Source organism: Chiloscyllium punctatum, chromosome 7 (genome assembly GCF_047496795.1).
Source record: "Chiloscyllium punctatum isolate Juve2018m chromosome 7, sChiPun1.3, whole genome shotgun sequence".
Lineage (NCBI taxonomy): Eukaryota > Metazoa > Chordata > Chondrichthyes > Orectolobiformes > Hemiscylliidae > Chiloscyllium > Chiloscyllium punctatum.
In genome coordinates this window covers 70,817,322-70,836,167 of record NC_092745.1, presented here as the reverse complement: position 1 = coordinate 70,836,167, position 18,846 = coordinate 70,817,322, and the positions used below count along the sequence as shown (strand labels likewise).

At 39.4% G+C, this 18,846-nt stretch overlaps 1 protein-coding gene across 1 annotated transcript in view; it reads left to right on the top strand.

Moving 5' to 3' along the window:
* The first annotated feature begins 1,278 nt into the window (after window positions 1-1,278).
* Window positions 1,279-18,846, top strand: part of nmnat2 (nicotinamide nucleotide adenylyltransferase 2) — a 287,688-nt gene continuing 270,120 nt past the window's right edge. Inside the window, exon 1 of the mRNA XM_072573940.1 lies at window positions 1,279-1,595. Within this exon, the coding sequence (XP_072430041.1) occupies window positions 1,511-1,595 (85 nt within the window). The 5' untranslated portion in view covers window positions 1,279-1,510. The remainder of the gene's footprint in view (window positions 1,596-18,846) is intronic.

Below are 18,846 nucleotides of genomic sequence, written 5' to 3'. Positions count from 1 at the left end.
TTTTCCGGCCTTACTCCACTTTTCAGTTCTTGGTCCATGGCCCTGTGGGTTAAGGCAAGTTTAAGCACTTCCTGATGAAGGGCTTTTGCCTGAAAAGTCAATTTTCCTGCTCCTCGGATGCTGCCCGACCTGCTGTGCTTTTCCAGTACCACACTCTTGACTCTAATCTCAACCATCTGTAGTCCTCATTTTCTCCTGGTTAAGGCATCACTGCTGAGCATCCAATTTGTTCAAGTGTGATGAGGTACTCTGACCTTACCACCCGTTCGGGGCAGTGAGTTACAGACATCCCCAGCCTCTTGGTGTAACAAATCCAACTGTCATCGGATTTACAAGAATGTTGCCAGGATTGGAGGATTTGAACTGTAGAGAGAGGCTGAATAGGCTGGAGCTGTTTTCTCTGAAGAATTGGAGCTGAGGGGTTACCATTTTGAGGTTGAAAAAAATTGTTAGGGTCATGGTTAAGGTAAATAAACAAGGTTTTTTTTGCTCAGGGGTGAGAGAGCCCAGAGCTAGAGGGCATAGGTTTAGGGTGAGGGGGAAGGATATGAAAGAGACCTAAGAGGCAACTTTTTCACACAGAGGGTGGTGCATGTATGGAATGACCTGCCAGAGGAAGTGGTGGAGGCTGGTACAATTGCAACATTTAAAAGGCATCTTAATGGGTATATGAATAGGGAGGATTCAGAGGGATATGGGCCAAGTGCTGGCAAGTGGGACTAGACTAGTGAATTTTGAGAAGATTTGTAGCTCAGCTTGAGGTTCTGGATGTAGGTTTGCTCACTGAGCTGTAATGAACCTTCCAGCTCAGCCGGCAAACCTACATTAAGGACTAGACTAGGTTAGGATATCTGGTCGGCATAGACCAAAGAGCCTGTTTCTAGGCTGAAAACATCTCAATGACTCTATGTCTTTACGTTTGCAGGTTGTCATGATCAAGACGTCGATATGATCATGAATGGTTACAGAGTTGTGACAAAGTTGACCCTGAAATTGCATCTTGCTCATTTTCAGTTAGAGCCGGAACAGCAGTGTGAAATCTGGGATTTGTAACGCTGCAGACCAGATTGAAAGAAAATCGGATTCAGACAAAATATATGTCATAAAACATGCGGAATTCTAAACCAGAGGAGGAGGAGGAGGTGCGGGGTTCTGGTGATGGGGGTGGGTTTGTTGGAGGGGAGGGGAGGGTGGGGGGGTGGAGTATAGAAAGTTATTTAAATAGCGAAAATAATCCCTCAGATCCCAGCAGCAAGAACATAACCACTACAATGAGCGGCTGCGCTGGTGTAAACTGGAGCTGATACACGACTCTCCAGAGACAAGAGGGTGGTGAAACTCAGCAGGCGAATGGGGATAGCAAACAAAGAAATAAAAGAGGGAAGAGCTGCCTCCTAATCAATGGGTGACGCAGTGAGTGTGAGCAGAGAGGCAGCTAGAGCTGGCAAACAGTGGGAGCGGCGCCTCCAGACACTGCAGACAGCAGCCGACAACCAGACAGCCAGCTAGCATGGCCGAGCCTACTAAAACCCACGTTATCCTGCTGGCCTGTGGGAGCTTCAATCCCATCACTAAAGGACACATTCAGATGTTTGGTAAGGATTCCCCCTCCCCATCTAAAGCTAACCGGTGCTGCTGTTTAGTTTTAAGAGGAGACTGTCTTTGCACGTCGCTCCCAATGAATCACTAAATTCATTCATTGAAAATAAATGCCCGTGTCTGACCAAAATCCTCTTTAAACTGAGGAGGACAAGGCTTAGTGAATGTATGAAGAGTTTGCCTACTGGAGCCCCGGCTGCTTTCCCTTTGTTCGCTGTCCAAGGCGTGTGGTGCTGAAAGACACGGCCGGGAATCCCTGGCTGCACTCAGAGCCCAGTCCAGCGAGCTAACTGCAACATCACAACATTTCCAAAGGACGCTGAAACATCCCTGGTATATCTTGTTTCCCAATGACTCTGAGACTGCTCACGCCCTGGTGGAGAACAGTCTCGGTTTAGGCGGTAAACAGCAGTAGCATGCACATGTCAGCTTTCTGCAGGATAGCTGTGTTTTTTGTAACGCTTACCACCACACTTGCCACCTACGACAGTTTATTTGTGTAGATGTAACGGATTGTCTAGAAGCAGAGGAAGGCTGGATTTCTGTGCCCCACTTTTTGTGTCGATTGATTGTACAAAAAGTTCAATCCTCCTATGTCCAAATGCACTTTGAGTTTAATTGGATGATTTGGTGAGGAAACGGAAGGGCTGATGGCCCAAGTGTTGTGAAATGGAGTTAAGGAGGAGCGGGAAAAGCACCATTAGATGGGAAGTTGTTGAGAGGAGTCCTTTAGAAACTGTTGGTACCTGGGAGTTGGAGGAGGTGTGCGACTTAGAAACTTGTGGGGTTTTTTTGCTCAAATACAGGCCGATCTGTGATTTGATTTTGATGTGATCTTTTATTAGAAATAACCAGTGAACGTTTCAGCACAAACGGAACCAAGAAGGTCTTGCAGCGTTCTTAGTTTGTAATAACCAGGAGCCGGTGCGAGTTTTGTTGCGTTGAAGTCATGATGGAAGCTTGTGGCCATTTGTTTTTAAAGGTGTTAGATTGTTGCAGTTGAGTGACGAGCTGTGTTAGCTGTTACTCAACGTGAAGAAGGCGCTGAGTGATGGATACTTAGTGGATGGGCAGGAACAGGGAAGCTGCCGATGGCAGATTCTCGGAAATATTGATGGATGAAGTGGGGTGGGCGGGGGCGAGGATAGCACAGACAATCGCAGTGGCTCGGAGGCACTTTGGGAGAAGTGGAAATTTTCAGTGAACTGCCTAATTGGCAGGCTGCAACCTCACGGTGGTTTGATTGTACGCACAGGGGAACTCAATCGCCCTGATAGTGCTGGGCTGCAATACTGGCTGCTTCCTTTTTGTTCAAGCATCGAATATGGAAATCTTAGACATACGCAGCCATCAATCGCCGCTGCAAGAATTCTATCCATTTGCATCTGCCTCCTTTGAGCAAGACATGTCCCCAATGCCTAGGGGAATGAAATAATTGGCTTCCACAATGAATCATCTGGAGGCCACAGTTGTCTGTGTCATTCCATGTCTATTAATACACTTTAAACGCAGCATCAGTGATCAGAAGCAGAGTGGCTCTGTCCAGGATGACCTTTAATGTTTAACAGGAAATGCATAAAAAGACAGCCTTCAGGAGAGCCCATGATAAAATGGCTGCTTGATATTATCCAAAGAGTCAGAGCAAAGCAATGGACAGTAATTAATAATGCATCAACAAGGTAATTAAGTAGCTGGCCCTCCTTTAGGCGAAGATGATGTGTGTACAAATTTAGTAGATTTAGAGTAAAAGTTTTTCTTTGCCCTGTGAAAGCTTTATATTTGAATTTTGAGAGCATGTCTGAATCTGCAATATCCCAGATAGATAATCCTACCACTGTGCAAGAGTGCTGAAAAAAAATGTAAGCAAAAAGATTAAGGAAAGGAAGAGACATAGAATCATAGAGATGTATAGCATGGAAACACGAAAGAACACCTGGAGTGCAGAGAGGTGCACACTTAATGTTTGTGTGTACATACGTACTGATGCATTTTGTGTACATGCACTGAGGCGGAATGGATTTGTTATTACATTCCAGGCAGGTTGTTTACAGACCAGATAGGCTTGTGTGAAATTGTTCAGACCCAATTTAAGCATTCGGTTTAAGTTTTGCAATGATCTGTGATGAGGATACAGATGATAGAGCATTATTAAAGAAGGTCTGTATAAAAGGGCCTAATATTGGAACAGTATGATTTAGAATATTTTTATTCATAAATTTTAGCTGGCTCATCTGTTTTGCTGTATATTAACATTTCCCTGTAGCTTAAAGTCATAGCCTTTTCAATAAAAATGTGCTGATGCAAACCTTCCAGGATGAAAATGTCTTTGTTACTAATTGGTATGTTTAGATGATTGTAATGTTTTTCAAAACTGGAGCGAATAGGTGTGAAGAACTCTTGTATTATAGTTGAAAAGAATGTTGTAACTGATACACACAGTTTAATAACAGGATAAAATGCCTTTATTGCAATTCCATATAATAAAAGTACATTTGGTGGTAGAGCCTTGGTTCACAGGCTTTTGTCTGGATACAATGCAATTAATCACTTGTATTGTAGAATTTGAATTGAAAAAGACAAAAATAAAACACCTTTGAAATGAGAATACAACTGCTCATTTTATCTAATTTATTTCATATGGAAATATGAGTCATTAAATTAATTTAAATGACACAAATGTTTATGATGAAAATTTGAGAGCTTAGAACAAATTTAAAGCAGTTAAGTTTAGAAGAAAGCCGACACTTCATTCTTTGAAAACTGAAAGAGAACTGTGTGAAGGTAAAGTAATTTAAATTATAATAGATAAAGAAGTGATCTGACCTGGCTTGTGTTTAAAAATAATTCCCAATTATTTTGCAACTGAAATAATTGCTGCAGTGACATTTTAGACACTGCAAAATGGAAATGAAGAAAACATGTTTTCCACTTTTTGAATCAAATATAGTGAAGGAAAAGAAGAAAGTTAGATGTAAAATATTTTTTGCGTGAATCAAAAGAAAAAAGCAATGAGTTTAGTTACATACCACTGGGCACAGGGTTCTTCGCATTCTGAATTATTCATGCAACTGAAAATGCTCAATTCTCTTTGATCTTTTAAATTTTGTCCATCAAATCCTTCATTTGAGTAAATCTCTATCCACAAAGCTGACTATGACCTGACTCCCAAATTTGAGAATCAGCCAGATGTGTTTTGGTGTCTTGGAAATGTGGTCAAACAGCCAAGCACAACAAAATAGTTTCTCAGCTCTGTTAAGTTGACATTTTAAAATCTTTCCGCATTAAGAACAGCTCTTTCATTTTATGTTTTGAATGGACTTTTATAGGATAAGAGTGTCATGTGAACATTGAAAATCTTCTTTGATTACTAGATCTTTAACATGATGTGCTTCATTGATGGCTAAATGAGTTCAAACTTCAATTTGATTTCAAAGAAGAGTTATACTTACCTGAATGTGACATTTCCTTAACTCCCAACTGCTTCCATAAAACCCCACAGATTTTTGCCTGTGCATGGACTTTATGCTTGGCTGTATTTCAATGGGTTGGGTGGATGATTAATACAACTTGCCATCAGCAAAGGATACAGCTTCAGGTGCAGTTTAAAATGCAGCTTCTGGATTGTACCCAGCAAGGCATCTTGGTAGCTAGCCATGTTTCTTATCATTCTTAGTCAGCAGCCCCTGAATATATTTGTGTTTTATTATCGTTGTTCCCAAGGAATTTTCAAGGTTGATAATATGCAACAATTTATAATCCAGGATTTATTCTAAAATCTACATTTGACAGTTAAAATGAAGTACAATTTGATCATTGAAATTAACTACCAAATGTTTGCTTTTGGTTGGTAAGAGATGCAAATGCCTACAAATTGGGGATGAAAATAACAGCTCATTTTCAAAATAATGTGGAAAAGGATGAAACAAAATGAGAGTGGGAGGATAACAGATATAAACATTGCTAATCTTAATTTAAGAAATATTATTTTGATGATTGTTTTTACTGTTCTGATCCTTCTTGACTATATGTTTTATGACTGTGATGGTAATTTAGAATTTGAAACAGATTTCTCACTAATTAATACAGATTATCAACAAGGTGGTTATGTGTTGCCAGGTTTGTACGAAGGTCTCCAGTGAACATAATGGATATGTTCTGTAACCTGGAATATATAGCCACGGTAGACTTGTTCAGATAAAGATCATAGCCAAAACGCATTGTTGATCAAAGCTCCCTGATTTTCTTTCCTCTGCATTTTCATGTCTGATATAGGATCTACATGAAAATGGTAATAAAATATTAATACTTGGCTGTCCACTTGTCCACTGTTACTAGCAGTAGATCAATCTCGTTGTCTTTAGTGATGTAGTAAGCTTAGTTTCAGTCATTCTAATTATTGACATAGATTAAATCAGTTCTGTGTGCTCTGGCTTTTGTAACATTAGAGTGATAGATGATGGTGATGATGATATTGAGCTTTGTGGAAGCCAGCAAAAGACCCTGAATTGTTAGCAATACTCTCTAAGACAGGAAATAAATGTGACACTGGAAAAAAGTAATTAAGCAGCCACCAGTAGCTACAGTTTTCTAATTTCACTAGCATACTGATTGATGATTTACTGCGAAATGTGTGAATTCCATTTGTTAGCCATGTCTTTAAACACAGATACCTATTTTAAAAATGCCTTAATTTCTGTATCAGTGACCTTAAAATGTTGAATTCTAACTGTCTATAATGCGAGTGGTAACTCCAATATTGCCTTATGTGATGTCCTGATCAAATAATCAGATTAGAGTATAGTGAAAAACAATTATTGCCTCAGCAGACATGTGCCAAATGTTTTTTTCTTTAGTTTGGCATGATAGAATGTCTTTCATATTCATTTGAAAGTTAAAAGAGCAGTCTTTTTAACGAACTCAACAGCACCCTTATTCCTTTTCCTGTGATCTTGCAGTAAATCACACTGATCAGCAGTTTGAGATCAAAGTATGAAACAGTTTTGGCAAAGTCCAACAAACAAGGTAAATTTCACCACATAAAGGAAGTAACAATTTGACAGAGGTCCAATTAATGTTTACTAGCTTGGTAATTTCATCGAATTCACAGAGCTCAAAAAAAGGATAATACACACAATCCAGCTTTAATTCACTGTAGAGAGTGTGTGAAATTGACAGTGAAGGGGATGGTGCAGATGGATAGTTTCAATTTACTAAACATGATTAAGGGGAGATAGATAGAATTTCAGATAATGAACAATTGAGAAGAATTAGGTTGAAACTGCAGTATCCTTGGGTACTGTACACTGGGCACCTTCCATCAATGATTAAGAAAGAAATTAAATTACAAAAACAGGTTATTTAACAGCATTTACTTTTAACAAAAAGTTGCTCAGAATTAATAAATTGTGGTAATCAATCTGAATTGTGAAAACTGAACTGAACACAATCAGAAAATTGTGATTCAGAGTTCAATACATTGACTAAAAATCAGTGCCAGTTGAATATTGGTGCAGCGTCCAAAAGTTTGACTGTCTCCTTGTGTCAGAATTGTATCAATAGAACGTTTTTTACCAAGGGTTTGAATGTTCCCTGGATAGTAAATGAGATCAATGGTTAAATGTGGGTCATGATTACAGATAGCCAAATGACTTTGGAAAACAGCTAAGCAAATAATTTAGGAAGATAAGACATGGGGTTGCTGGAATTGCTGGAATACCTGCCTTTGGAAGAGACTCTGGGGCCCTGTGCTAATTTTTTCCTAGCAATTCTTAATGAGCTTGATTTGTTATTTCACAAATCTAGAAGGTCTAAGAAGAAGGAAATGTCCTTCAAAGCACACTCTGGTCGCACATCTAATCTTTTTCCTTCACTTTAGTTGAAGTACATGGGAACCTGGTAACATTTCCACATTTCATGTGATGATTGCTTTGTAAAACCTGAAAAGCTGACTGTAGCCATTTTCTAAAGACTTGGATCCAGCTTGAGTTCCGTCCAAACTGAATCCTTGTGTGGAAGCTGTATCATTGATACACAGCTGTCAACAATTCATTTTCACCAAGCAGAAACCCAGTGGTCTGTGAGAATCCATAGGAACAGAGAAACACAGAAACAGGAATAAGCCATTCAGTCCATCATGCCTGCTTCACTATTTAATATGATCATGGCTAGTTGAACATTTCAATGTCTTTTACCCACACTATCCCCATAGCCTTTTGCACGTTGATAATTTAAAAGAAAATCAACCTCTACTTTAAGTAAACTCAAGGTCCAAGCTTCCACAACCCTCTGGGTTAGAGAATCCAAAGATTCAACACCCTCTAACTAAAAGATTTGTTGTCCTTATTTCAGTCCTAAGTAACATCCCCCTTACTTTTAAATTGTTCCCTTTGGTTCTGGACCACCAGCCAGAAGAAACATTTTACCTAGTTACCCCATTCAGTATTTTGTAAGTTTCATTGCAATCCCCTCTCATTCTTTGAAACTCTAGAGACTACAGGCCCAAGTTGCCCAATTTCTCTTACTAGGACAGTCCTGCCATTGTGGGAATAAATCTGGTGAGACTTCATTGCATTCCTCCTGTTGCAATAATATCTTTGATGAGGTAAGAAGACCAAAACTGCATGCAGTAGTTCAGGTGCGATCTAACTGAGCTTTTATACAGTTGAAGCAAGGTTTCATTGCTCCTGTACTCAAGTCCTCTTGCAATAAAGGCTAGCATTCCATTTGCCTTCTTAATTGCTTATTACACCTGCATGTTAGCCATCAGTGACTTATTGACAAATCTGTTTGCACATCCACACTTTTCAACCTATCACCACTTAAGGAATACTCTACACATCTGTTCTCCCGAAAAGGGATAACCTCACATTTTTACACATTATATTTTTTTTCCGTCTTTTTGTTCCAAACACTAAGCCTGTCCAAATTCCCTTGAAAACATTTTACATCTCCTTCACAACACACATTCCTGTTTAGCTTTGTGTAATCTGCAAATTTGAAAATATTACATTTGATCCCCACCTCCAAATCATTGAGTTACATTGTGAACAGTTGGTGCCCCAAGTACTGATCCTTGCAGAATCCCACTAGATAAAGTCTGCCAATGCGAGAATGACTCATTTATTCATACTCTTTGCTTTCTGTCTTTTAGCCAGTCCTTAATCCATGTTTATTACCTCCTTTACCACATTACCTCCTTTCCTATATTCTTTTGGTTTGGTAACTAACTTTCTGTGGTGGATCTCATCAAGAGCCTTCTGAAAATCCAAATATACTTATCCACTCTCATGTAACAATTGTGTTCAGAATTTCCTCAAAAACACCCAACAAGTTTACCAAACATGAATTTCCATTCAAAAATCCATGCTGGCAAAGGTTAGTCAAATAATTTTTATCCAATTTATCAAGTTCTTGCTGATAGAGTCAAGCACTTTCCCTGCCACTGATGTAAGGCTGATAGGTCTAACCTTTCCTATGTTTTTTCCCTTACTCCTTTCTTAAATAATGGGTGACATTTAGAGGCTTCAAAACTGCAGGAATCATTCCAAAATCGAATATTAAAAGATGATTACCAATGCATCAACTATCGCTGCAGCAACCTCTCCCAATACTCTGGAATGTAGACTAGCAAATTCCAAGGACTTATTAACTTTCAGCATCATTAATTTCTCTAGTACAGCATTCTTACTGATAGTATTTTCCTTTAGCTTCTGCTTATCCCACATTACTTGGATCTCCACTCTTGGAGATTCCTTGTACCTTCCTTAGTGAAAATAGACACAAAGTAATCATTTAGTTTTCCTGCCATTTCGCTATTTCGTATTGCAAATTTTCCTGATGTTTTTAATTCACAGATGGGATGTTAATGTTGCTGCATTTATTGCTTACCCTAGTCGCTATTGACAAGGTGGTGATGAGCTTCCTCCTTGAACTGCTGCAGTCCATGTGGTGTAGATAGACCCATTAGGGACGGGAGGGAAATCCAGTATTTTGACCCAGTGAAGGAACGGTGATATATTTCCAAGTCAGGGTGATGAGTAGCTTGCAAGGCAACTTTCAGGTAGTGGTGTTCCCATATATCGGCTGCCCTTGTGTTTCTAGGTGGTAAAGATTGCAGAATATATTCTCAAAGGAGCCTTAGTGAGGTACTGCAATTCACCTTGTAGATATTACACACTGCTGTGACAGGGCATTAGTCATGGAAGAAGTGGATGCTTGTGGATGTGATGTCAATCAAGTGTGCTGCTTTGTCCTAGATAGTGTCAAGCTTTTGTTTTTAATGGACCCATATTTGTCTTGGTGTACTGTAGAAACCTTTACAATCCATTGTGTATTTTTGCTATCCTTTGTTTTTCAGATCATTGGCCAATAAAGGTGTTTTTCTTTCAAAATATCATCTCTCCAGAATCTTTGTTGTCCTTTATGTTATATGAATGTGTCTGGTTTTGGATTAAAAGTTGATGTCATTCTAATTTCAGTAATAGCTTCTGTTTTTAAGAAAGTGGTTTGCTTTATAAGAAACAGATTATTTTGATTTCATGAAGGAAGCTAGGTGAAATTCTTTTTTTTATGTTGGATAGCAATACAAAAGGGAAACAGATGGTCAGTTTTGATTGAATCAAAACATTTATCAACTGGCGCAACTCGTGGTGTAGTGAGGCTTGACTGTCCATACATTCCTCCCATCAGAGTCAGAGCAATGTATTCTGGAAAATGGCTAACTTTACAACCGTGCATTTGATGAGCTTGCACAATGCATATATAAAACAGGCGAAATAGCTTTGGAGTAACCAATTAAAAATAATATCAACTTATGAATTTCAGGAAAGGGAGGAGGAATAATTGATATGGCACAGGCTTTGTTACTTTTTATTGTTTTTAGTGCATTTGTCAACTTAATTATTTTGATGTGGTTGTCTGTCATGCAAATAGTCCAGTTAACATGAACCAATCCATTAAAAATCAAAATCCCTGAACTTCTGTGCAATTTATTTTCTGGATTAAGTGAAAATGCAGAGAATTTGGACGCCAAGAAAGCTGGGACTTTAAGTACCACGCTTTAATGATTTCTCATTTTTGATGTTGACCTTCCTACTATTATGTGCCCTCTTTCTCCATTTCCAATGTGTTGCATTAGAGGACATCTGGAGTTTTGCTTCTTCATTTGGAGTCAGTAGTTGTGATCAAATGGTTTAAGACTCTGCTGTCTGGTTATCCTATGGGCTATGACTGGTGCACATTGTTTAAGAATAAGGAAAAACACTGAGAACCGTAGAGATGCATAAGAGATTTCTTTGAGTCTGAAAGAGAAAGACAGATTTATGTATAACGTGGGACTTAATGTGAATTTCCACAATTTAATTGATGATTCAGTTCAGCTATCCGACTTTTAGCAGACCCATATTTAACTGGCACTAAAGCATTAAACAAAGAATCTTGCCTTGTATCATGTTCCAAAAATATTTTTGCATTATACTTTGTTTATGTGAAATTATACCCAGGCCAATACGCAGTGATTTTGAAATAAAATATTCTCATTGCTTCTGGAGGAATTTTATCTATTGTTAGTTAGGGGTCCAAATTTTATGCAATACAAAACGCTGCCTGAGAAATACGTACCAGCAAAAGTGATAATGCCTCTGTCTAATTATTGCCTGTAATCAAGACCTATTCAAGTTCCCCTACCATACTTGATCAGTGAAACGATAATGGGGATGTTTGCCATGAAGAAATTTAAGCCTTTTTCGTAGACTATTAGATTTTGTTTCTGGCTTAAACAAGGAAAATTATAGTTCAGGAAACTGCACATGCTCCATTGACTACAGCGAATGCTACAATTATTGGCCCCTTGAAAAATGACTCCATTTTCTACAAAGAAGCAAGTCCAGATTTAAGAGAATTAAGGAGTATGGCTTGGCATTAGGATGGCTGGTTCACTCAGTGTAATTGTATTTCTACATCCTTAAGATGATGCAGAGGTCCATGTTCAAGTGTATTTACAGTGCTCAGCTTACCATTCCGTAAGATCTGTGGAACATATTTGTTACTTTATATTTGGAAATAATTAGTGAACAACTATCATCTAAACAGTATTGTGCAAATTAAACACACTAAGTTTGTTTCCATGTGAAATTCAAATGGTAAATCTGGTCCACAATTTTAGCATGAGACATATGACTTGTTGTTTATTTTCAATGTTGTTGAAGAGTTTATCGTGCACAACCTGCACTCTGATTGCTTACTTGGGTTATCACTAAGTCTACATATAGCAGACAATAGATTATTCAATGGTAACTGTAGTTTCTATTTCAGAGAATTGAAAGAACACATCCCACTCCTGAAACATCAGCATGTGATTGAGGCTGATATTCGTCTGCTCTTTTGGTCAGATAGCAAGGAATTATCCTTTCTGTCCTGGCTAATATTTATTCCTAAAGTTAATAATCACACCTAGAAATTTCTCATTGCTGTTTACAGGGCTTTCTGTGCAAATTGACTGCCAGATTCACTATTATATAACATTGATGATTCAAAAAGTATACTATAGTGTGTAAAATACTATGCAGTGCCCTGAGGTAGTGAAATGTATGATATAAATGCAATTCATTTTTGTGCTTTAATCCTCTGTTCACTCTGACTGTAGTTTATATATCTGGGCTCGTAGAGAGTGCTGTCTAAATGTATGGGAATCCTGAATTTGTAACAATTTCAATAGATCGAAATGTTTCTTTACTATTTGTGTTTTCAGCCTTGACAATGTCAATCTATGGCAATCCAGCAATGATTGCGCAAATGCTGATATACACCACTAAAAGCATTAGCAGCATCAGAACTTTAAGATATGTGATCTTGAGATCAAAGATGGCAGTGACCCAGTAAGTCTGAATCTGCAGAGCTCTGCCCAAGACTCAGGCAAAGTGGGGTACCCACCCTCACCTCACCTGCTAAATTGTTTAAAATAGTTCTTGCTCAGCAGTCTTGACCATTCTGCATCAAACTTTGGCAATTTAATGCATTTTAAAATGACCAAAGGCAAAGGCTTTCGCAGTTTGCAGCAGGCAGGGACCTCCCCACACATTCTCCTACCCACCCCGAAGCAACAGAGACATCCATGGCCGCCCCAGGGGACTTATCTGCAGAGGCGAGCCTAAATTTCAGAGTTCATTAAACTCTGAGAGAAGATTGATGCGTCCATCGAAGAGACCCGGTCCAGGTGGGAGTCGATCTCAGTCATGCTGCAGAAGCATGACTGAGAGATCGAGAAGCTTGGGCAGCGTGTCGGAGGGGCGGAGAAACAGGCAGCGGCCTCAGAGACCACTGCTGAGTCATCAATCGGACAGGTCCGGGATCTGGAACGTCGTGTCCGGACCTTAGAGGAACAAATCAATGACCTCGAAAATTGAGATCATTGGAAAAATATTCAGTTTCTGCACCTTCCCGAACAGGAGGAGGAAGGCCAGCTTGTGGATTTCCCGGAGCAATGGCTCCCACAGCTGCTAAAATTGGAGTCAGAGCTGGGCTGAATGCGGGTTGAGCAGAGCCCACCGGGTTGCTGTGCACAGGCCCCGGTCGGACCAGAGCCCCCGCCTGGTCCAAGTTCGACTTTAACATTACAGGGAAAAATAAATGCCGCTGGAGGCCTCCAGAATCTTGGGAAAGGACCCCCATGCCATGATGCACAAGGGCTCCAGGATAATGTTGTTCCAGGACTTCTCTCTGGTTGTGGTCCATAAGAGGAAGGCATTTGATGAAGCAAAGAAGCGTCTGAGGGATTTAAATATTCAATATTCAATATTCTATGCAATATCCGGCAACACTGCACTTTAGTCATGGAGGATCTGTATATAATTTCAGATCACCGGAAAAAGTAAAAGGATGCCCTCAAATAGACTGCGGGACTTGAACTGTATGGATAATGACTTTACTTTTGATTTTTCCTCCTACTTTCTTCCTCTTTATCTTCTCCATCTTTTCTTGGGGATGAGGGGCTTGTTCGTTATCCTTTCTTTGGACTCTTATCTACAGCTCGCGCAGTTTAATTGATTATGGGGGATGTTTCTGAGTGGGGTTTTTTATTTGGTTGCTTAATACTTGCTGGAATTGTAATTTTATAATTTTATATAATTTCATCTTGTGTTGTTTTGCTAAGTGTATCTAGGTGATAGTATGTGGGGGTGGGGGTGGGGGGGTTGCCCACTTTTAACTTCTGTTTTATAAGATATTGGAATTTATTTACTCTACTTTGTAATGCATGAGCCAAGGGCTCTAGCTGGGAAGTGTTATGGTGGGATTATTGGAAGGTAGTAGTGCCTTCTGTGAACAAGGGGGAAAGTCTCCTTTTAAGTATGTTTTATGTTATTTATTTTTAGGTGTAGGTCTTAGTTGTTTTGATTTAGCTATTTTAAAGAGTATTTTTATGTGTAAATCATTTTTGGTTTTTATTCAATGTCTTTGTTCTTCCTTCTGGGAGGTCTTGGGCTTGCTTGAACGATCATGGCTAGTCATTCGTTTAGGTGGTGCACCTGGAATGTCAAGGGAAGCCACTCACCAAACAAAAGGAAAAAGATATCCAGTCTTAAAAAAAGAGAGGGTTGATGTAGCCCTTCTACAGGACACACATCTACTTGATAAGGAGCTTTCAAAGCTGCAACAGGGTGGATTTGGCCAGGTGTTCTTTTCATCATTCCTCTCAAAAAATAGGGGAGTAGCAATTCTTATTCAGAAGAATCTTCCCTTCCAAATGCTAAGCCAGATAAAAGATGAGTCTGAATGGTATATATGAATTAAAACCCTAATATATGGAGAGGAATATGGGATTTTGAATCTCTATTGCAACCCCCCCCCAACCCCCCGGCACACCCTTTTAAATTTCTAATTGAAGTGTTCTCCAAGTTGATGGCTCTCGGGGTGCGCCACACAACTATAGGGGGAGATTTTAATTGTATTATTGACCCAGAGACAGACATGATACCTAAGAGCTCTGCGGGCATATCTTTGAGATCTCGGCAGTTGGTGGATCTGAGTAGGGAATTGAGGCTGGTAGATGTATGGAGGTGTCTTCACCCTGAGGGTACAGACTTTACTTTTTATTCTACCCAACACAAGTGCAATACCAGAATCAATATGTTTTTTTTCCCCTCAACCCTTTCGAACTCATTATTGTCTTGTAAAATAGGTAATATAACTATTTCTGACCATGCCACAGTATATATGGAGGTTAAGACCAGTAATGATGAGATAGGTTCCCAACATTCGAGTATGGACCCTTTCCTGTTGAAGGATAGTAAGTTCATAAAATATTTCTCACAGGAATTTAAAACCTTCTGGGATATCAACTCAGGCACGACCAGTAACCCTTCGGTGATGTGGGAGACTGCGAAGGCATAAGCACAAGGCTTGGTTATCTCATATTCCGCGACCCGGAAAAGACAAAAGGGAGAGTAACAGCGTCTGCTCGAGGTTTGCCTGAAGGCGGATGAGATAGCGTATGTTGCTAGGCCCTCCATTACTAAACTACAGCGAATCACAGCCCTTAGGGCAACTTTGAATACCGCACTTACTCAAACAGCAAAGAGGGAGATATTATTTGTGAAGCAGAGGTTATTTGAATACAGCAACAAATGTGGCAGGTATCTAGCATAACTTGCCAGAAAGAAAAAGGCTCCCCAAGCCATTCCGTCTGTAAGAGAGAGTGCTGGTAGTCTGACTTGTGATCGTAAAAAGATCAATGCAGCCTTTAGGAAGTTTTATTTTGAATTGTATAAGTCGCAGGACTGTGAGGATAGAATGAGGAAGATAGAGTCTTTTTTAAAAACCTGGCCCTCCTGGGCCTAACTTCAGAGCAGATGTCGCTCTTGAATGCCCCGCTGACAAGCCAGGAAGTACAGGAGGCGGTGAGGCACCTCCAGAGTGGCAAAGCGCTCGGACCAGACGGACTCTGGGCTGAGTTCTATAAAGAATTTATAGAGGAATTGGTCAGACCAATTATAAATATGTATAATTATTCACATAAGTCAGGGCTGCCTCCCGCCTCCTCTGAGAGAAGCAAATATTTCTCTCATTCTTAAGAAGGGAAAGGACCCAAATGACTGCTCTTCCTATAGACCTATATCCTTGTTGAATGTGGATTTTAAAATTCTCTCAAAGATGTTAGCATTAAGACTAGAGAGGATTTAACATTCGTTATAAAAGAGGACCAGATGGAATTTACAAAGGGTCACAGATCAACTAATAACATTAGAAGAGTCTTAAATATGGTACAAGCCTGCCAGCAGGGAGTGATACCGGGTCTAGTTGTCTCCCTAGATGCAGAGAAGGCATTCGATCGGATAGAATGGCCATATCTCTTTTATACACTGGAACGGTTTGGTGTTGGAGAGGTCTTTACTAAATGGGTTTCAGTTTTATATAATGATCCCAAAGCAGCAGTGATCACCAACGGTTTAAGTTCAGATAGCTTTGGCGTTGGTAGAGGTTGTCATCGGGGATGTCCTCTCTCACCATTATTATTTATGCTAGTGATTGAACCACTGGTGGAAGCTATATGTGCTGACCCTAATATAATGGCTCCGGAGGTTGGATTGGTAAGCACAAAACTACTCTCTATGCGGATGTGCCCTCCTTTTCTTCAATGATCCATTGGCATCTGTGCCCCGCTTAATTCAAGTGGTTAACTTACTTGGTATGCTCTCAGGTTACGAAATCAATTTTATGAAATTGGAGGCCATGCTGCTGGGAGGTCATGCCAATATATCCAATTTTCCGAATGGATCCTGTTTTCCCTTTCGCTGGTCATTGGGAGGTTTTCTTTACTTAGGTATCTTTATTACTCTGGTATTTGGTCAGCTATATAAAGCCAATTATACATACTTATTAGAGAAAATAAGACAGGACCTTCGGCCCTGGGAAGATCTCCCGATATCCTGGCTAGGTAGAAGCTTTGGTCAAGATGAATATCCTACCTCGTCTTTTATACCCCATGAGAATGCTCCCCTTGATGCTGCCAAGGCAGGTGTTGCGTAAGCTTGATGGTTGGCTTGGCTCCTTTATTTGGAATCATAGACAGCCCCTTATTAAATTAGTAAAGCTGCAGCTTCCACAAGTAAGGAGAAGGCTGGATTTTCTGGATTTCAGGAGGTACCAATTGAGCTCTCTGTTATCTTACGTGGCTGATTGGGTCTCTTGTGACCCACAATCAATCTAGTTAGATACATAGACCTCCCACGCAAAATGTCCCCTTATCAATCTACTATTTATAGAAAAGATGAGAATTATTATGGATCATTGTAAAAATCCTATTGTATTAAATACAATCAAAGTCTGAAGGATAATGCGACAGGATGAGGGCAACCTACAAAAAAACCTCTCCTTATACCCCTATAGTGGGAACGTTGGGATTCTAGCCAGGGCTGACTGATGCTGTATTCAAAATCTGGGAGTCCAGAGGTATCTCTTGTTTGGGAGAGCTCTTCGATGGGGAGGTCATGATGTCCTTTGAACAGCTGCGTCAGACGTTTGGGCTGGCTAGCAAGAACCTTTTTTGATATTTTCAAGTACGAGACTTCATACAAAAGAAGACCACATTGATAATTAATTTTTATAAATTGGATAGGGAAAGGAGAGTGCTTCGGCCGATGGGTCCGCCCTCTGTCAGTACTCTCTACCACACACTATGAAGGACATGGAATGGATATATGAAACCTGGAGTCAAGAATTGGAGATGAAAATCTCCTTAGATATTTGGGACGACATCTGGGAAAGTGCAAGAAAGATCTCTATCTGTATCAGAACTCAGGCTATCCAATTGAAGATACTTCATAGGGCTCACATGGCACCTGAGCAACTTGCAAAGTTCAAGGCAGGAACATCTCAAATGTGTCCTAAATGCAAAATAGAAGTTGGTATCTTCACGCATTGTCTGTGGACATGCCATAAGGTCCGTAGATACTGGGACAGAGTAGCAAATGCTCTGCCAAAGATTTTGGGTACGGAGATTGGGTTGGACCCAGTGTCTCTACTTTTAGCCTCTCAAAATTTCCTCTCTTTGGATGTAAACGGGAGGAAATTATCACTATCCTTTCCTTTTGTGCGAGGAAAAACATTTTAGTGAATTGAGCATCTGAGTGTCCCCCAGGACCTTCAAACTGGCATAGAATAGTCATGGAATATATTCCCCTTGACTTCCTTATAAATATGTTGCACCAAAAAACGGAATTATTTTAAAGAACCTGGCAGCTCTTTTTGAACTTCATTGACACAGATATATTGGCCATATTATTCAAGGCCTTTGCTTAGCTGTGGTAATAGTTCTGGCTGGTTCGGAGGCCCCTGGGAGGAGGAATCCCATATAAAAATGGGTTTTGTTATGACTTGATATAAATTTATTTTAAGTATGTATCTAATTATTTATTTACTTATTTATTTTCTTTTCTCCTTTTGGTTATTGTTAGTAATGCAGGATATCCTATTTTATGTTTGGATAGTTTGTAGAATAGATTAGTAGTTTTCTTTTATTCTATATTGGTGTTATTATTATATTGTAAAGCAGAATACACTAGTTTGTACTATTTTTGTAATTTTGTAAAAAATTTCAAAAATCTTCTTTTTTCAAGAAAAATATCTATAAAAAAGATATGTGACCTTGAGTGCATTTGAAATCCAGTGCAAAGTTTTCATCATGTATCCTGAGAACAGCTAAAGTGACTTGCTTTCTCTGTTTATTTTCCAGTCTTTTAATCTTCATTGCAATACTGAGATCGTGCTACATTGTTGGAGTTGCATTGTTTTTGATGAGGCATTAAATTATGGTTGATTCACTGGCTGATGAACATAAAAGACTCTGTGGGACCATTGTGTTGAGAATTCTCCCAGGGTCTTGGCCAAATTTCTCTCAAAAATAAAGCAAGATGACCAAATTGTAATTTCGTGTTCTGCTTGTGAAACTTTGATGTGCACAAATGGTCAGCTATGTTTGCTAATATAATAATGATGACTAATTAAAAAAACATTTGACTTAACGGTTAAGTGCTTTGTGACATCCCAAGTATATTATAAAATGATATAAAAATGCAAGGTATTCCTTCAATGTACATATAATGAAATTTATTACTGCTATTAGCTACAATTGTAATTCTTTACTTTAGCCTGCATGGAGCTGTTGGATTATTCAATCCCTCAGTTCACATCTCAACATTATTCACCATCCTCATATTTCTTTCTCCCCTTCTACCATTACCTTCAATTTCTCCT